This window comes from Lobosporangium transversale (assembly GCF_002105155.1).
Source record: "Lobosporangium transversale strain NRRL 3116 chromosome Unknown BCR41scaffold_57, whole genome shotgun sequence".
In the NCBI taxonomy this organism is placed as follows: domain Eukaryota; kingdom Fungi; phylum Mortierellomycota; class Mortierellomycetes; order Mortierellales; family Mortierellaceae; genus Lobosporangium; species Lobosporangium transversale.
Window position 1 is genome coordinate 19,043 of NW_019029035.1, and position 19,742 is coordinate 38,784.

At 42.7% G+C, this 19,742-nt stretch overlaps 6 protein-coding genes across 6 annotated transcripts; 4 read left to right on the top strand and 2 right to left on the bottom strand.

Annotated features, from left to right (window-relative positions):
* Positions 1 to 910: 910 nt before the first annotated feature.
* On the top strand, positions 911 to 5,584 carry BCR41DRAFT_401067 (hypothetical protein; the record flags this gene model as incomplete). The annotated part of the gene is made up of 5 exons (XM_022029192.1): positions 911 to 2,343; positions 2,439 to 2,613; positions 2,698 to 3,107; positions 3,237 to 3,423; positions 3,539 to 5,584. 5 exons carry the CDS (start codon positions 911 to 913, stop codon positions 5,582 to 5,584), a joined length of 4,251 nt encoding a protein of 1,416 aa, XP_021876502.1.
* Positions 5,585 to 5,644: 60 nt separating this feature from the next.
* On the bottom strand, positions 5,645 to 7,031 carry BCR41DRAFT_362726 (hypothetical protein). The gene is made up of 2 exons (XM_022025769.1): positions 6,664 to 7,031; positions 5,645 to 6,554 (listed from the first exon to the last, which is right to left on the bottom strand). The coding sequence occupies exons 1-2, from the start codon at positions 6,789 to 6,791 to the stop codon at positions 5,744 to 5,746; spliced, it is 939 nt and encodes a 312-aa protein (XP_021876503.1). The 5' UTR covers positions 6,792 to 7,031; the 3' UTR covers positions 5,645 to 5,743.
* A 1,873-nt stretch (positions 7,032 to 8,904) lies between these two features.
* BCR41DRAFT_414194 (hypothetical protein) lies at positions 8,905 to 11,716 on the top strand (the record flags this gene model as incomplete). Its single annotated transcript, XM_022029493.1, has 6 exons — positions 8,905 to 9,249; positions 9,374 to 9,811; positions 9,945 to 10,545; positions 10,644 to 10,960; positions 11,063 to 11,274; positions 11,632 to 11,716. 6 exons carry the CDS (start codon positions 8,905 to 8,907, stop codon positions 11,714 to 11,716), a joined length of 1,998 nt encoding a protein of 665 aa, XP_021876504.1.
* A 35-nt stretch (positions 11,717 to 11,751) lies between these two features.
* On the bottom strand, positions 11,752 to 13,677 carry BCR41DRAFT_362727 (hypothetical protein). Its single transcript, XM_022025770.1, has 6 exons — positions 13,544 to 13,677; positions 13,265 to 13,395; positions 12,964 to 13,083; positions 12,610 to 12,828; positions 12,234 to 12,476; positions 11,752 to 12,130 (listed from the first exon to the last, which is right to left on the bottom strand). The coding sequence occupies exons 1-6, from the start codon at positions 13,563 to 13,565 to the stop codon at positions 11,912 to 11,914; spliced, it is 954 nt and encodes a 317-aa protein (XP_021876505.1). The 5' UTR covers positions 13,566 to 13,677; the 3' UTR covers positions 11,752 to 11,911.
* Positions 13,678 to 13,790: 113 nt separating this feature from the next.
* BCR41DRAFT_362728 (hypothetical protein) lies at positions 13,791 to 16,240 on the top strand. The gene is made up of 7 exons (XM_022025771.1): positions 13,791 to 13,900; positions 14,011 to 14,140; positions 14,231 to 14,288; positions 14,400 to 14,492; positions 14,663 to 15,021; positions 15,125 to 15,284; positions 15,406 to 16,240. The coding sequence occupies exons 1-7, from the start codon at positions 13,842 to 13,844 to the stop codon at positions 16,185 to 16,187; spliced, it is 1,641 nt and encodes a 546-aa protein (XP_021876506.1). The 5' UTR covers positions 13,791 to 13,841; the 3' UTR covers positions 16,188 to 16,240.
* Positions 16,241 to 18,265: 2,025 nt separating this feature from the next.
* On the top strand, positions 18,266 to 19,576 carry BCR41DRAFT_379072 (hypothetical protein; the record flags this gene model as incomplete). Its single annotated transcript, XM_022027194.1, has 4 exons — positions 18,266 to 18,413; positions 18,533 to 18,694; positions 18,819 to 19,118; positions 19,224 to 19,576. The coding sequence occupies 4 exons, from the start codon at positions 18,266 to 18,268 to the stop codon at positions 19,574 to 19,576; spliced, it is 963 nt and encodes a 320-aa protein (XP_021876507.1).
* Between the last annotated feature and the right edge of the window lie 166 nt (positions 19,577 to 19,742).

Genomic DNA, 19,742 nt, shown 5'->3' on the forward strand with positions numbered 1-19,742 from the left:
ATGAACGCTCTAAAATCTACACAAACAGCCTTTCTGTTAACTCTTCATTTGCTAAGACCCATGCTCCAAATGTATTGCCATCCGCCGCATCCTTTAAAATAAAGAGATATCGCCAGGCAGCGCAAAACTATTATTTTACTCACAAACCAAACCCTATCGCTGTCTGAAAGAAACAATTAACTCAGCAATCATCGCCTTCCGCAAAAGAAGCATATTGCTTTTCTTTTCACATTATATCGTTTCTAGCCCCTTTCATCTTTTTTTTTTTATTTTTTTTTTTTATTTCTTTCTACATCACCTGAAAGGCAACATATTTTGAAGAAATATTCGGAATTAGTCTTGGCAAAATTCAAGTCCTATGATGAAACGCGGCTATGGTTAGCTTTGTCCATTAAAAAAGGTAGTTCTCTCCTTCGGGTATTATTATCGATGCATCCATGATTTCGACACAATCAACGTGTAGGAGAGGAGAACAGCGGAGGAGACGCGTGGTGTGCCATTTCGATGGGCTTTTTTTTTTTAGGAAAAAAAAAAAGCCTTCTATTAATCTAACGACACTCCTTTTCTTTGTAGGATCTTTTCCCCCTCAATGTTCGGATGTCTTTCCATGTAAATCTTGTATCATATGTTGCAAAAATATATGCTTATTAATAACTCTTGTTCTCTCTCTCTGGTTCTATGCCTCCTTCCTTTTGTCTGACTTTCATAAGATCCTTATGCTTTAAATCAATAGTTCACTCATTGTACTTCCCTCTAACTCCATCTATCCCCCAGATACGACCCATCTGCAATCCAGGAGAGTAATTTTCCTATTTGAAGTGTGCAACATTGTTCCTTGCACTCCTACCTCCTTGGAATGGTCAGCTTTAGCCACACAAGTGGACCGTATTCAGCATTAACTGAGCCCAACATGTTGGATATCCTTCCGCCTCCACTATTTAATCCGACAACAGGCCCTCCTCCCACTTTTTCTCCTCCTACTTCTCTAATACATTCTGAAACGGATCAGAAACAATACAACCATCACCGTCAGTATCATCAGCATCCACCATATTCGCAGAGATATTATTCTTTCAAACCTTCAAGGCAGACACCTTTCTCTAGTTGTACCTATCCTTCCACACACTTTCCCGTGTCTTCCTCACTTCCTCCCTCTGCAATCCCTAATTCGCCTATTTTCCCCTCCGACAATCTCGTTTCTCCTACCGTAGTGTCATCGATGAGCTATAATTATCAAGCAAACAAACAAGGGCAGGGACAGGAGCAGAGACAACAACAGCAACAACTAAATAATTTTTACGAAACAGCTTCTACAACTCTAACGAAGATGACTCCTGACGCGAATCAGGGAAGGAATTTAGATACTATCAATAAAAATGACAATAACGAAGACTATTTGACAACAGCTGTCTTACCACCTATTGATCCTATGCTTAACCACTTCTCTCAGTCCTGCCACACTCGACATCGGCTGAACCAATCTTCTTTCCATCAATTGCAACTTTCGGCTCCTTCTGGGCCTTATTTCGCACCAGTTTCTATTAGGATGTATAAAAATATGGTTGGCAGCAGTAACAAAAGTAGCAACAGCAACAGTTCTACAATCAATGACAGCGACAATGACGGCAACCATGATGTCCATGGTGGCTTCAGCTGTAGTAGTAGAATACAACTGGCTACTCCTACTTTTCAGCAAAGACAACAACATTATGCTCAAATCACGCATGAGTATCAGGCTACTTTGGTTAGTCCACCGGAATTTACGCGCTCAAGAGATCTGTCTATGAACTCTATTCATTCAATCAAAATTTCCAATAGCGTGGCTACTGTCCCGGACAAAGGAAAAGAAGGGATAGCATTGGCTACTGCAATCTGTGAGCATGAATGCAGTATCAATAATTTGACACTGCCTGCCACCGAAACGTCGCTAACAGCACATCTTAACACTCAACAGCAATATGAACAGCAACAACAAAAGACGAATATACTGAACGTTGATTTTGAAATCCAATCACCATCGACGCACATCAATAAGAAAGAAGCAACAGCATCGACACCTTATGAAGCTCTCCTGAAACAGATTGCAGTGCAACGGGCGAAGCTCAACGTGTTGCAGACAGGTGTTCAGACACTATCACGAGATCTAGTAGCTCTGAATGAGGTGTTAGAAGAGGAGCAGGACTCGAAAGATGGAATTATACGTGATGCTCAAACTGCTGTTCAGGGTTGGCAAGAATCTTTGGAGGGGCTCTCGAAATGTGAGCCCATTGAGATTCTTCAGAAAAGACCCAATGTAGTGGCCACATTGATTCAATCCATGAATTGGTGCGACAAGAAGCATTTGTAAGTGAGGAAGGCTTATGACTCCTGGAGAAGAATGATCCACATGTCTTTAATATCATGCTAACCTTTTATTATTATTACCACTATTATGCCAGATTCGAGCAGCTTGTAGCAGGCTGCCTACCTCGAGAAACGTATCAGTTACAGCACCAGATCTTGTCCCAATATGGCAATATCACTGGTTTTGATATGCTAGAAGGGCTTCCATTGTCGGTCTCGAAAATGGTTATGATGAACCTGTCATTTGTAGACCTGGCAAATTGTCGTATGGTAAAGTAATAATAATTAGATACAGTTGTTTCCTATTGGGCGTAACCATATTCTTTAATTAACTTCCGTTTCTAAAAAAAACAGGTGTCGCAATCTTGGAAGTATAGGGCTACAGCTTATGATGTAGTGGCCACGGCTCTGGGTAAACTCACATATTCGGATGACACAGTTGCGATAGATCCGAAAGAAGATGGACCGCTCAAAAATTGGAACCAACTCTGCCGGTATCATGAACGTGATGTCCGTTGGAAAAAAGGTCAGCCAGTATCCATGTTTACCATGCAAGGCCACACCAATTTTGTGACATCCATTAAAGACCTTGGTGGCTGGATTGTCAGTGGTGGATATGATGAAAAGGTCCGGCTTTGGGAAGCCTCCTCTGGTAGATGTGTCAAAACTTGGAATGTAGATTCAGCCGTGAGTTGTGTGGAGCTCTTCCTTGATGCCAATATGGAGGGCAGTGGAGTTGTTGTGGCAGCCTTTGTAGATACTGGGTAGGTACATGTGCCAGTCAGTGTTATCTTTTTTTATTTTTTTTATTTTATTTTATTTTTTTTTAATGTTTTTATCTCAAGGAAAAAGAATTGTTATTTAATGACTTGCAACATAAAAAAATCAAATAGCCTAGTGAAGCTCTGGCCGCTGCATGGTCCCTCGAATCCGACAACATTGATGGGCCATCAGAAAGGAGTACGTGCGACGGCAATCAACGAGACCTACCTAGTTACTGCAGGGTTTGACCGAACTGTCTTGGTTTGGAATTGGAGCACTAGACAGAGGGTAGCATGTTTCCGTGCTCACAATGATATGGTAAGACGTGTGGAATAACGCCATAACACGCAGAGCAAGAGAAAAAAGAATAAGAGATAAGAGATGAAAAAGAGATTTATGCATGTGTATGTGTTTGGAACGTTCATTCGATTAGATTTTGAGTATCCATTTATCCAAGCGCACAGTCTACACGCTCTGCATCGATGCGACATTGCGGGTGTTTGATATCCCATCCAAAACACTATTACATCAGGTCAAATTATTTGAAGTCCAACACGGGTCGTCATTGCAGTGGTCATGTCTACACAACAGGATGCTACTCACTGTCACGAACAAAAAGGTCTACGTCTGGCAGCTCGAACATCTAGAGAGTCTTGTAAAGCAGCAGAATTTAAGGCGTCCTTGCCGATCGAGCAGCGTTGTATCCACAGCATCATTCGATAACAGCGTCAGCCAAGGTGAGCAGAGCAGTGTCTATTTAGATGTGGGGAGTCAATATCCAGCGCCACCACGCGTTATCCCCGCTTCCTTAAATAGCAAACGCACCGTTCCGCCAGAGACACCATCAGGCCCTCTATATGTTGGTTCACGATCGTCTTATTTTCACTCTACGCCGACTTCTTCATCACCAATATCTCCCTCGCTATCTGAGCTATCTACTCACAGAGTGGGACTAGGTCCATGTGAAGCTGACCTGGAGACGCGGGTTAAGCCGTATTTGACAGCTATCTTAAGTATGACTATGGACATGTGGTGCGGTAAAGTTACACACCATGATCCTCCACTGCTTGTCATGGGCTCCCGTAACTCATCCATCAAGCTGACGTTGCTTCCGCTGACTCGAAGCATTATCGATCCGAGCAGGGTTTACGAGGCTAGCTATCCGCCATTGATGCTTTCTCCTACAAGTATCCCAATACAAGGAATGCCCGCGGGGCATGGCCTTGGCGTCATGTGTATCGACTCTGATGCCAGCAGGCTTGTAGTTGGATGCACAGGAGGATCCATCCAGCTGTTTAATATGGATCCCGCCATGATGGCCGTAATAGCCACACGCACCAAACCCAACAGCAGTATCACAGAGCCTGAGTCTGTTATTGCTTTACCACAGCTCAGATCCAATAAAACAGCCTCGATCCGTTCTGCTAGCTCCACACATTCTTTGCATTCAACAGCGCCTGGATCTTCGGCAACAGTCACGGCAGAAATTATACCTACCTCCGCGGTTGCCGGGAAAATAATAGATAAAGCTACAAGATCAGTCTTTTCACCTACTTCAGAGGTGGCTTTCATTACTACTCAGAGTAAGAATATCGGTCGAAGCCGGTCAAGAAGCAGCCCTAGTCTTTTAGTATCAGAACAGCCACCCCAAAGGATTTCTTACCCCAATATTTTAACCTTGCCGCATCGCAGTAATCCTAGGAACATGAGCTCTCGGCAAGCTCTCGGAAATACAGCAAAGCAGCAGCTCCAGAAGCAGCATCAGGAGCAGCAGAAATCATTGCCATTATGTTCAGAATACGAAAAGCAAGAAATACTTGTAGATAGTGCCGATGAGACAATTTTACACCGAATCCGTTATGATGAGATTTCTTTTTCGCCTCCTTTATCATCGTTAGCCCTATTGACGCCAGAACCGAGCAGGTCTTCTTCTCCAGACCCTTCGTTTAAACTGGCGACAGTAGAGGAACCTATAAAGGCGAAAAAGAAGTCCAATATCGTCAAAAAGGTCTCATCAGTAGTATTGCTTTCACGTACCGACTCTAGCAGTAGCGTTACAAGGTTGAGGCCGAGTAAGGCAGTAGGGGGCTCATCAGCATCAACGTCAGCCAAAGCGTTATCCAGTGGATATAGTACACCACTATCGAGTCTTTCAAAGTATATTTCGAACCAGCCAGCCAAGATGATGATTACGAGACGCCGCGCAACATCTAGTACGGGTATGGACCAAATGGCTAGCTATGGTAGCAGTGCATCTATGCCGTCAAGCAATTCTACTACTCCTTTAGCTGCGATCATAAAGGGCCGTAACCGATCTGACTCAAATTTGCTTAGCAGTGTTCGAGACAGCGTTAGCAGCAGCAACAGCAGCAGTAGTTCTGTCCCGACACTAAAAGACTTTTCCAAAAGGTGGAGCTTTACACCTTGGAATAGCTCTTCACGACGCACCAGTAAAAGCAAAGGCGTGTGTTTAGGGTGATGAAAAATAAAACAGCAGCTTCTACCATATTGTGAACATAAACTCTTACTTCAATAGCGTCTTTATTTCAACCGAGATAATCTGGTAATACATGTTTTTCACTAAATAATCTAAAAACATATACCACACTCTACTACATTTCTTCTTGGGTCTTGTTTCTTATGCCTTCTTCTTATCTTTGGTGACTAATTGCCGCTCCTTCCATCCAAGATAAAGTGGAAAGACTGTACTGACAGATAAGACGGGCATAGCCAAAGTCAAGAGAACTCCCACATGAGGCTTCTTCAGCTGCCAGCTTGACCGAAGGATGTACGCAGCTGCCAAAACATTATTGAAGATCAAATCGGCGCTGATAGACGTCTGACAATGGTTGGACCAAAGAGTTGTGTACAAGATAATGGGCTTCATGATGGGTGAGAGCACGAACGGAAGGGTATACGTCGTATGGCTAGCCAACGCAATTAAAGCCAAAATAAAATACAACAGAGGTAAACTGAAAGTTGAGAATCGACGTTGAGAGTCCGGGTTGAAGACGAGAAATGATGGGATCAAGAAGAGGGCGTGGGTCAAGACTAAATTGTAAATGAATCCTTTGGACATGGTTGCCAAGAAAGGTGTAGCAATGACACTAGCTTCACCCAGGAGGATCAACAAAGCCAAGAATGTAGGGACTGTACGAGCTTGAGGACGCTTCTTGGGGGTGGAATCGAGTTGTGCCAAGAATAGGGGTCCGCCAACGGACATGCTGCCGAAGAAGCCCAAGAGAACAAACCACCAAGTTGGGGTCCATGGCTTGGGTTTAGCACGAGGGTTTTTCTGCTTTGCTTCTTGATTTGCAAACGCGATTTCGCGACGTAATGTCTGACCTTCAACAGACCAACAGGTTAGGGCAGTGCCAGTGAGAATCAATAATTGGCTGCTCCACCACCATTTGGGTAGAGAACTGGTAACAAGGGCATAGGCCTGGACACTGTTATCACCACGCCAGAATCATCGCATCAATCATTTGTTAGTTCTATAATGACAATTGCATGTATGATACCGGTGAAAAAAAAAAAAAAAAAAAAAAAAGAGCTTACAATAGATCTGATTCGAATAAAACGGTCGAGATCACTGCCGAGCTTAATGTATTCAACTTTGAAGAATGAAATGATGTAGTACCAAGTGGTGAACAATGAGCTGATGGCAATGAGAATGTAGAGAGCATTCTGAAACGAGAATCGAGTGCGGACAATGCAGACGACTAATGCAGAAATGACCGTTGCAAAATAGACAATGATGGACCCGACGGCTTTGTAATATAGTGTCGGGTCATTCTGCCCTCCTCCTGTTGTTGCTGCTCTAGGGGTTCCTGCAATATCCATGAGTTTAATTGGCTTGGAGAAGCTTTGTTGTAAGAAGGTGAAGAATGAAGAAAAGCAAGCAAGTAAAAAAAATTGGACTTCACATATCGGCAAAGAAAGCTGCGGATTCTGCGTTTTTATTTTTTAAACGCGCCATTTAGAGTTTTCTATTGTTTCACCCTCCACTTTACCCACTTTACCTACGCGCCTTTTGCCATTTACGTTCATTTTTGCAGAGCAAAGGAGCAAAGCGTATGTACCCAGTTCTTATTTCCTATATCTCTTGAAGCCGGGACACGATAAATGCATAGATGGCTCCCTGCATCTCCTGTCGATCATTCTATTTGGGCTTAAAAATAGGACGCTCCTCATGATACATGATATTTAATCATACCCTCCGAATATGCCCCACTTCTGTTAGTGTGGATGTAGTAATCAATGTAATACGTCAAGTCGTTTGTTCCTTTGAGTATATGTCTATTTCGAGAGTGTCCCAGTCTGGCTCGCCAAGAGTAAGTTTTTTTTTACATCCATACCTCTTTTTTCTATCCCTGCCTATCTGATATCAGCCACTAGTTACTCGATAGAGCCCCGTCCCGTCAGCAGAAAATGCCCTCCAAGCCTTCATAGCGATTTCCCACTTTTATTTTCATTAGCGTGCCTTCTAATGCGAAGATCATACATCGGATATCTACCACTTATACTCGTAGTAGATCAATCAAAGGCGCCGTCAAAGCCCAAGTGAGTTGATAACATAGACAAAGTATCCGACGCCGGCGCCAACGCCAACAGGAGCATTGCGATGAATAGGATCTTTAGCAGGTCCTACTACCCTGTATCTTCCTAATCCTCCAGTAGCAGCTCCTCCAATCGCTGTTTTGCCGCTTATAATTGTGGCTTTGGGTGTGTTCCCAGATTCGGTTGAGAACCTTTTCTCGATACCAGCGGCGTCGACCAAAACATTTTAACTTTTAGACTTGTAGTGGCATGTCTCTCGCAATACCGTGATAAAATCATGAACACACTCTTGATCTTGTCGAGCACGATATTTAAATTTCTAAGAAATATATATCTACGCGTACAATCCGCTGGATCCGTATTGATGGCCTCACAACAAGCATATTAACTGAAGGTATAGAAGGTATAGGCCACCTATCCCGAGAAATACTTTACTGCGTTACTGCGTTACTGTGTTCTCATAGTTCTGTGGAGCCACTTTTAGTGGCTGGGAAAAGCGTCATCAGCTGTTACAGACAGGAGGAATTATGACACACATGACAAGTGGGTTGTGCAGTTTCCCCACTATGGTGCCTATGGGCATGAAGTATTGGCGGTCTTCGAGTTATCAAACAAATTGAAATGAAATGCATTTTGCCATAGGCAATAAAGATAGACATAATTAAGCTTTTATTATAAATAATGCCATACTGGACCGTGTATCAAAGAATCCGATTGTCATTTTTCTTTTAACTTTTTACCACCACTTCGTTTCGCTTCATTTCACTCCATACTTCCCTAGCTATATCCAAGTCCCTTAACAATGTCTGCACGCCGTACGAGCGACAGGCATATTGACCATAAACAAGAGCATACAGCGCAACAGCATGAGGGCAACTTTGAAACCCCTGGCACATCCCACTCGTGTCATAATGAAAAGACAATGAAGCAGGTATGTTGCGAAAGCTATTCTAGACATTGTATAAAGATATATACGTTGTAAATGATACGCATCCCAACTATTAATTGGTTGAGCATGATGATTCGTATACTCTCACACAGGACTCTAAAAAAAAGTGGTTGAAAACAACTACGTATTAGGGAGACAGCAGGTCCCCGGACCATGGGGATCAGAGACCTTCCAGTCGCTCCTCGGCTGCTAGTGAGTCAGCCTCAACTGCGGAGGAGGCTACTGGCGAAAATAGTACACTTGACACCGATACCTCGAACTTACGCAACGTGGACCCGGAGGCGGGTAATATGGGTCGTCAAGCCAAAAAGGACAAAAAATCAAAGTCCAGTAGCGTGCCTAAGAACGACGTGGCTGAACAACTACACGATATTTACGGGAGTTTTCAAAAATGCTTGGATCTTCGTGAGAAGTACATGAGGGTTTCTTGTCAACGTGTGGGCGACAATCCGAGCAATAACGATGACTGGATAATTTACCCGCCGCCTCCACCTCCATCTTGGCCCCCGCCAGAGAACCCTGGTCGTGTCTGGGACGGCCCTAAGAGCATTGGGAGTGATTTCATCAAGGAGGAGGTCCCTATTCCAGGAATGTGGGACTATTTATTTGAGTTGGACGACACTGGTGTCTACCAGGTAACGACGTGCTATTGTTTATTGCCCCAAATATACTGGTATTGCGTTTTGTGCTCAGCTTTTTCCCTCTTTCTTTTTTTTTTTTTTTTTTTTTTTAATTTTTTTTCTTGCCAAACCTTTACAGGTTTATAGCTCAAAGGAAGACATGGATGCTAAAAGGCCTATCGTCAACGTACCTAAGCCTAAAGAGTATTTTCAAGACCTAGACTTTGTGTTTTCGGTCATTTCGGACGGCCCCATAAAGAGTTTTGCATATCGTCGCTTAAAGTATTTGGAAAACAAATGGAGCATGTACACTTTGCTGAATGAATACCAAGAACTTGCAGACTCTAAGCGGGTGCCTCACCGTGACCTCTACAATGTTCGAAAAGTCGATACGCACGTCCATAATAGCGCCTGTATGAATCAAAAGCATTTGCTTCGCTACATCAAGGCTAAGGTGAAAAAGACGCCTGAGGATGTGGTGCTTTCCCGTGATGGAAAAGATTTGACACTGGAACAGGTCTTCCAGAGTTTAGATTTGACCGCGTACGATCTGAATATTGACACTTTGGACATGCATGTAGGTATTTAGGAAAGATCATGGGATATATCATTCTGAACAAACAATTCTCATTGTGCTTTTCATAACCGTAATGTTTATTATACCGCTTCTTTGAAACATCATCTAACTATATCGACTCGCTGACATATAGGCGCATAAAGACACGTTTCATCGCTTTGATAAATTTAATTCGAAATATAACCCGGTCGGTGAGTCTCGTCTTCGCGAGATTTTCTTGAAGACTGACAACAAGATTAAAGGCCGGTACCTCGCTGAAATCACTCGCGAAGTGATTTCAGATTTGGAGGAGAGCAAGTATCAGATGGCTGAGTACCGCCTCTCAATCTACGGGCAAAGCGAGGACGAATGGGACAAATTGGCTGATTGGGTGGTTGAGAACAAAATTTTTTCACCTAATGTGCGATGGTTGATCCAAGTACCTCGATTATACAGTTCCTACAAGGCCGCTGGGACCATGCATAACTTTGAGGAGCTGGTGCAAAACATCTTTAAGCCTCTATTCGAAGTTACTCGTGATCCATCCAAACACCCCAACCTTCACATCTTCCTCCAGCGGGTCGTAGGATTTGATTCTGTGGATGATGAATCAAAGGCAGAGCAACGTATCTATAAGAAGTATCCTTTCGCGCGCAATTGGGATATATCCATGAATCCTCCCTACAGCTATTTCCTGTATTACATGTTTGCCAACATAGCAAGCCTGAACAACTTCCGTCAGAAGCGCAAGTTCAGTAAGTGGATGCAGAAGATCAAAGTTAAAAAAAAAGAGAAAAGATTTATGGAATGAAACCACTGTGTCTTTTATACTAAGCATAATACTTTGTTTTAGGCACATTTGTGCTCAGGCCACATTGCGGAGAGGCAGGCGATACGGACCATTTGATATCAGGATTCCTTACATCGTTTGGTATATCACATGGAATAACGCTCCGCAAGTCGCCAGGGATGCAATACTTGTACTACTTGTCACAGTTGGGGATTGCTGTGTCTCCCTTGTCCAATAACGCGTTATTCCTAAACTTTGAGCGAAACCCTTTTCCAAATTTCTTCCATCGCGGACTTCACGTCAGTCTGAGTACAGACGACCCACTACAATTTCATGTTACAAAAGAGCCATTGATTGAGGAATATAGTATTGCAGCTCAGGTAAAGAGCTTGGTTTTGAGGAAACTGTTTTTTTTTGTCAGCAAACGATGCTCGTAATGACTTCATTTGACTTATGGGCTGTTGATGGCAAATGTAACATAGATCTGGAAATTGTCGAATACAGATATGTGCGAGATTGCACGTAACTCTGTGCGTCATTCTGGATTCGAGAGCAAGATTAAAAAGCACTGGATTGGCGAAAATTGGTACCTGCCAGGAGTTCCAGGAAATGATATGGGCAAGACTAATGTCCCTAATGTCCGTATGGCATTCCGATATGAAACACTTCAAGAGGAAATTGATATGTTTAAACGGTACTCTCGCATTCCTAAGCTTATGCAGGCTCACAGTCTATCCTTGAATATGGAAGATCCACCAACAGACAAGGAGCCATCATTTTCTGTTGACGAAAAGGAAAAGAGAAATTTCGAAGCTTCATTTTCAGAGTATAGGCCAGGAGAAAAAAAGCGCACGACGGCAGAAATGATGACTGACACAGACGATACAGCGTTACTTTAAAATGAAGTCATATCTTCCTAGGCATCCAGTCCGGATGGCAACTGAGAATAAAGTAAGAATAGTACGAACGTGACAAATGTAGAGCGTCGGTTAAGATTACCATTAGTTATGCCCAGGAAGTCAATCATTGCTGAGTGCACAACTTCGATAAGGCGCAAGAAGACACGTCAACAACGACAACGACAGCAGCGAGTTGCAACGAACGCTTCAGGAGAGCAGACAGAGCAGCCGAAGTGAAAAAAAAAAAAAAAAAAAAAAAAAAAAAACTTTTCCAGGATCATTTATGATGTCCTAACTTCATTTATCGATAAAGTACTGATTTTCCCAAAAATGATTATCTATCTGAAGATGACGCTATTAATCTTAATACTATATATTTGTAAATACGAAATGTCATTGTAAATGAAAATATAACAAAATAAATAACTTATACTACGATGATGAGGTAGATGGCTGTGTGGTAGATTGGTTATCAAGGAGATATTGGACTGCTCCATCTAAGTTATTGTTGGCAGAGTTGAGCGCAGCGATAGCTTGTTCTTGAGTCGCTGCGGGAAAGATTGCTTGAAGAGTCGCAATCTGTTCTTCTGATGGTGGCCGTGGTGTAGCCCCTTGAGGTGCTCCTCCAGTTGAAAGGACGTCCAAATATTCCTGCCGAAAAATAAAAAAAATAAAATAATAAATAAATCAAGAACCAGGGCGTATAGAATAAAAAAGAGAAAAGGGGCTGTTTTATTGCAAATGTCCATTTTACCCGCATGGCTTGAGCAGGGCGATCGGATGCTCTTGTTTGGGAGCGGTTCTCAAAAGTCGTAGCAGTTGAGCGAATAGCTGGTGAGGATGAAAAGATTGGTAACAAGAAGTGTTCCCCGAATCGGGCCACGGGCTTTGGAAATCTCCAGCGCCTTGTCCCTGCAAAATCACTCCTATAGATCGCGCCTGCTAATAACCCACAAATACTCAATGCGATTGATCCTGGTATATGTGAAAATAGAAGCTGCATTTTTATCCAGGACGCAAGCAGTAAATACCATTTTTTTTTTTTTAGAATTATAATGATGTTAATTACTCCTTCACGTACAACTTTTTTCATTTAATATCGTACTATGCCATGACCTTATATGGCTCACCTGTGCTCCAAGGATGTACATGAAGATTTTGTCCGTAAGTGCCACTCCAAAGACTTTGAATTCGTACATCACTGGAATCAAGATGTAAAATTGATAAAGCGCTGCAAAAATAACGCCATAGGGGCCTGCAGGCAAAACATTTAGACCTAGGGCACTACCGGTGACCAAAACTGCCACGTTCAAGAAGGTGCACAAGACAGCCGCTACGAATATGAATGACTATCGTCGTTTTTTTTTTTTTTTTTTTTTTTTTTTTTTGATGATTTAGCAAGCATAATAATGTTGGGAAGCCGCCACGATAAGTTGAGAGGGCTCCATTACACTTTTGTTTTTGTTCTATTTACTTCTACTTGCCACGTATTTTGCTGGTCCAAAGAGCCGCTCAATGATCCTGAGATGATATATAATGAAGCCACCGAAGAGGAGCTCTGTCGATGTTGAGAAAGCGAAATGTGACACAATTAAGCGCCAAAACTGTAGCATATTACATATATTACATGCAAAGAAATAAAGATAGAATGAAGGAACAATTAAAAGGAGAAAGGCATGGGTTAGCTCGGCATCTGAAATAAATAAAGAATTGATGAAAAGTACATCGCTGCGTCATACTATATTTTACAAACAGCTGGATACGATGCATTTAAAAAAGCAATACCTGATGATGTGATGTAAGATGAGGCGTAAACTGCAGATGAAAGTCAGTTTTTATCTGAAATATGGACGACAAGAGCGAAAGACTACCCACTACCAGTAACAGACCCTTGGTCGTTGGTGCATTATAGAAACCTAGAGATATTTTATTTGATTAATTGACACATAGATGATTACAACAAGCTAAGATTGCATGCAGAGTGATAGCAGCCAGCATCGACCTAACCCTATTTATGACTCACTACCGACTGTGTACAGAGTCATAAAGTAAAACAAACCCTACCTGAGGGTCCTGAGGCCAACATATTTTACTTGTATGTTGTCAGTTTTATTTATTTTTTGAATGTTTGACCGCTGCTAAACGGACGACAACGACAAATGGAGGCCTACCAGATGGGAGTATACAATGAATGTGAATGAAAGAGTTGATTTGATGGGGTGGCGCAGCCGCTTCTGAGGCGGAGCACTTCCACTTCCGCGATACGTCATAAAAAAAAAGTTTATAAGGCGCATACAAAACAATCTCTCTTCTTCCACAACAGTCATCTTTTTGTCCGACAAAATCACCAAGCTTAACAATCATGGCTGACAACGCAGAGATCAATGAAGTTACCAAGCAGGTTCAGGAGGTTGTTCTTGAGTATGTATTTTAGATCGACCTTTTTTCTTTACTTCGCAAATTTGCAAATTGATAGTAGGAAGCATTAACCTTTTTTTTTGACCACACAATTCAATTGACACGTATTTCAGTGAAAATGGTCAGCCTCTGTCCAAGAATGCCCTCAAGAAGCTTGAGAAGGAGAGACAAAAGAAGGAAAGGGCTGAGAAGGATGCCGCTGCTCGCGCGGAACAAGCTGCAGCCAAAGCTGCAGCCACTGTGGTATGAGCAGCATGTTTGGTTTGCTAGTATTTCAATTGCAATTGCACCTATAGCATGTCTGACTCCAAATGAATGATTATTATTTCATAGGACAACTCCAAGGACTTTTATGGAAAAAAGCCCATGAACAGATCTCAGGATCGCCCGGGTAAATACTCAGTCCAGTTATTGATGTATCATAATGGAGTATTCTGAATATTCTAGTATTGGTGCATATTAACCGCTGTCAAACTAATCAGGTGTGCTTTCTTCATTGTAGGGTTGAAGCATGAACGTTTCACCGATATTAGCGCATCTCGCGCTGGTGAGAAGATTTGGATCCGTGCTCGTGTCCAGACTTCTCGTCCCACCGGTATGTTCAACAGTATAGAAGCTTTTTTTTTTTTTTTTTTTTTTTTTTTTTTTGTTTTTGTTTTGAACTACTAGTAATCATTTAAAACAGATTAGATGCTTTGAGATGTATGATCAGTCATATATAGTAAATACATTGTCGTATTGTTGTTGATGGCTTGACCCTTTTAGGCAACAAGATGTGTTTCTTTCAGCTTCGCCAGAACAGTAACACAATTCAGGGCTTGGTTGTCTATAACGAGAGCACGGTTAGCAAGCAAATGGTCAAATTTGCACAAGGCATTACATCCGAGTCTATTGTGTTGATTGAGGGTACGATTGCCAAGCCTGTAGAGCCGGTGAAGAGCTGCACTGTTCAGGATGCAGAGATTGCGATCAGCCAGTTGTTTGTTACCAGTGAAGCTCAGGAACGTCTCCCTTTTAACTTGGAGGATGCCTCTCGACCTGAGACTGAGTTTGAACGCGAGGACGCCCAATTCAGCAAAGTCAGCCTACATACTCGCCTTGAGAACCGTGTTTTTGACCTACGTGTAAGTATTACAATAGCTCATGCTGTAGCTGACTCTAATAAGAGGCAGGGGCTCCTCTTTGATTTGTTCACCGCTACTTACATATTCTCATCTCATCTACTAGACTATCACCAATCAATCCATCTTCCGCATTCAAGCAGGTGTCTGCAGACTCTTTCGCGAGTTCTTGGAGAAGAAAGGTTTCTTAGAGATCCACACTCCAAAGATTTTAGGCGCTGCTAGTGAGGGTGGTGCAAATGTATTCAAGGTCAAATATTTTGATTGTAAGTGTTATTTTATTAATACTGTTATAATTTTGTCAAGATGAGACATCTTTTGCCCATAACATGCTGTTAAGTTATGTCTCCTTGCTAATGGTCTATTTTGTCTTGAATTTATGAATAGCTGATGCTTTCCTGGCTCAATCGCCTCAGTTCTACAAGCAGATGGTTGTTTGTGGAGACTTTGAGCGTGTCTTTGAGATTGGAAGTGTTTTCCGTGCAGAGAACTCGTTCTCTCATCGTCACATGACCGAGTTCATTGGACTGGATTTGGAAATGGCATTTGAGGAACATTACCATGAAATCTTGGATGTCTTTGACGAGCTCTTTGTCTACATCTTCACTGGTTTGGAAAATGAGTACGCTGCTGATCTCAAGATTGTCCAGCGCCAATATCCTTTCGAGAAATTTCAATTCTTGCCAAAGACACTTCGCCTCGAGTACAAGGATGCTGTGGCGTTGTTGCGTGCAAATGGTGTTGAGATGGGTGACTATGATGATCTTTCAACAGAAATTGAACGCAAGCTCGGCGAACTCGTAAAGGAAAAGTACAAGACTGATTTTTTCATGTTGGACAAGTTTCCTTTGGCTGTTCGCCCCTTCTACACTATGCCTGACCCCAATAACCCTGAGTACTCCAACTCATACGATTTCTTTATGCGTGGGGAGGAAATTCTGTCTGGTGCTCAGCGCATTCATGATGCCGACTTTTTGATTGAGCGCGCAAAGGCTCATGGTGTCGATCCCGAATCAATTAAGAGCTATGTTGATGCCTTCCGTATGGGTGCCCCACCACATGGAGGTGGAGGCATTGGTTTGGAGCGTGTTATCTTCCTCTATCTCAACCTGGGCAACATTCGTCGCACTTCGCTCTTCCCTCGCGATCCCAAGCGCCTCTCGCCTTAAGACAAGCAAGCATTTTCTATCGTTCAAATAAAGTAAACCCTTTTACACAAAAGTTTAATCCATCTCAGACAGTAAAACAATCCCTTTGTGCTTCCATTAGAGGATGTCGATCAAATGCAGATGCATGCAGCTGTGTTTAGATGCTCTGGATATTAAACAACAGAATTCCAGAGATTGAGAGGTGAGATTTCTGTCTGTAATTGTATTACAATCTGCAGCTTGAGCAAGCGATATGAGAGACAAACAGTGGACATGCCTGTGTTACCAATCTTTTTTTTTTTTTTTTTTTTGCAAAGGACAAACGCAGGCCCATGGATGAGCATGAGTATGAGTATGAGTATGAGCTTGAGCATGAGCATGAGCATGAGCAAGCGAGAGCAACAACTTCACACTCCTGCACTCCCTAATCATCACATTCATGCTTTTTTTTTTTTTTTTTTTTTTTTTTTCTCTTTCTCTTTTTTCTTTCTTCTTGTCCCTTCTCTTCTCATTTCCCGTCCACCATCTGTCCCATCCATCGTTAACCTGCTTTCTTCTTTTAAAAAAAACAACTTTCTTATACACCTTTTTATTCATTTCGCTTGGGTGTAAACGCACGAAGAAGTGTACTTCTTTGGTTCCTTTTTTGTAAAGGAGATTTAATTCATTATTCATTACTGATGGCACCTGTTATAGGAGGGGGCGGAATGGACGACACTCCGCCCGGCAGTCCTACAACCCCTATTGCACCATTTCAGGCCCAGTATGGGCAACAGCATCAACAGCTACAACAGCAACTCCTGCAGCAGAGGTACTTTTCTTGCTATACCAATCCGACTACACTATGCGACCCAATTGCAGTCTCACGCAAATAACTTTCCATCGCTTTTTGAGTCGAATATCAGACTCTCCTGAACTCCGCTTTCTCGGGTCTTGCCAAGCGTATCAGATTCGCGTCTGAAACTTTGTACACGCGTTTGAAGAGAAACTTTTTTTTTATTGCTAATTCTTTAATTTCTATTTCTATTCTTATTGCACTGACTATCGATAATATACGAAGGTCAAGGGTACACTCTCCACCTCCACCTAATAGGAACCCCTCATCCAATCGTGTCGTTCACAGTCAGTCTTCAGTAGAACAGTCTCAAAGACAGGCCACAGCATCGCCCACTACAGCAGCTCCTGGAGCCGATACTAGTATTGCCAGCATCAGCAGTACACACAGCTATAGTAGTGTGACTAGTAGTCATGGATACAACAGTAGCATTATTGATGGGGCTCTTAGCATCGTCAGTACTAGCATCCTTAACAATGCTGTTAACCAAAGCATGATGGATGCAGGAGGAATGGACAGTAACAACAGCTTCTCGGGCAAACAAGGCATTATTACGCGCGGTATTGCCAACAACCTCTCGGGTACCAGCCCCACAAGATCTCCTTCCCTTCAACAGGATCGTGTACCTAGCAATGCTAATACTTCCCCAAGTAACTCTGGTGTAATTACTCGGCCACCAATGTCCTCTCAGCGGAATCGCGACAATGCTTCTAACAGAGGGAATAGTGGTCAGTCGGGTGCTGCGTTGGCGAACACATCATTTTCGTCCATTGGATCAGTGGAGGGTAATGGGGCAGCAGTAGCAATGAACAACTCTGGAGCAATCCTTCCTAATACCATAGCAAAAGTGGCTGCTCACGAGGATCCTGATCAGGCTTTGCAACATTCAGAGGCGCTCTCCACAGCAATAGAAAGCGGACCACAACCAGTAACAACTGTTTCTGCGCAGGAAACTTCCACTTCGGTGGCAGCTGCGCCAATAACGCCCCATAGAGCCATCACTCATCGTAATCAAGCTTTGGCTGAACCACCGATAGCATCATCGTCAAATCACCAAAACCATCGCCACCAGCATTGTAATAATGCTCAATCCCATACCCCGAGTAGTAGCTATGGGCAGAGTCATAACCACCAAAGACACGGAAGTAGTACCCATGGTGTACATACGTCCTCAGCGTCTAAGAAGCATAGACGTAAAGGCGATACGAACAACAAGGATGCTCCTCGACCCAGTACAACTGTGCCCCCAGCCCCCGCGCCCGCCATGCATTGGACACGTGCTAAAGTGCATGGCCAAATCCCACCCAAGGATCTCCGTGCTCAGACAGTCAATCTTGTTGGAGAGTCGATATACGTCTTTGGGGGTTGTGACGCCAAGAACTGTTTCAACACACTCTACATTTTTGATGCTGGTAAAAGAGGCAAAAAAAAAAAAAAAAAAAAAAAATCGCCAATTCATAAATCAACGAAGACAAATGATCTGTTTTAAACTCCAAATGGACCGTACTAATAAATCTTTGGAATGTGCTAGATACCATGCATTGGTCACAACCTAAGACATTTGGATCAATTCCTCCGCCTTGTCGCGCACACACATCAACTTTAGTTGACAACAAGCGTTTGTATATTTTTGGTGGGGGTGATGGACCACAATACTTTAACGAGCTCTACATGCTAGACACTGGTAAACAAAGTTTGTACTAAAAGTATTGTCACATTTCAAATTCAGTCGAAAACTTTTACAACTGTTTGTTAATTACATTTTTATCTGCAACTACATGCTATTGGGACTTTTTTTCTATAAAAATAAAAAATAGATACTCTAACATGGACGAATCCGCAGACAACTGGTACGCGTCCCTGTCGAAGACGTGCGCATACGACTTGTGTGTACAGCAACCATATCTATGTCTTTGGTGGCGGTGATGGTGTCCAAGCGCTGAACGATACATATCAATTGGATCTGATAACAATGCATTGGAGTGAGGTGAAAACAATAGGTGACATCCCACTCTCACGCGGTTATCACACTAGCAACCTGATCAAGTCACAATGGATCATTTACGGCGGGAGTGATGGACAAGAATGTTTTTCAGATGTTCATGTCCTTGATCTAGGTAAAAGCAAGATCGGAGGCTACAAATATGCCTTGACAGAATGTATATCATATTATTCCTGACGATAAAAAAAATGTTTTATGATAAACTCTTGTTCCTGTTTAGACTCGAAAGAGTGGACTAAAATCGACATCAATAGAGCACTCCCGAGATTGTCGCATACATCGACACAGGTGGGATCATACTTGTTTGTGATTGGTGGACATGACGGCAGCCGTTACTCTTGCGATGTAGTGATGTTGAATCTGGTGACATGGTCATGGGAGACGCGTAAAATATACGGAATTCCGCCAGCAGACCGAGGATACCATGCATCGTTATTGTATGACTCAAGGTTGTTCATGTTTGGTGGATATGATGGGCAGACTGTGTTCGATGACATTTATATTCTAGACTTGAGCACTTGCGCTTATCTGCCACAGATTACAGATTTTCAGGTACAGTTATTTCTGCTGTAACAACTCATATACAAAAATAACAGATATTCTTTGCTAACACAGAGCGATTTCGGTGGTAAGTGTTCGCATGTTAGCGATTTCAAGCTAACATACAGCTCTGTATTGTTGTTTTGATGGCTACATTTGTTGTAGATCCTCCTTCGGCGAGTAGAGCTTCTTGATCAAG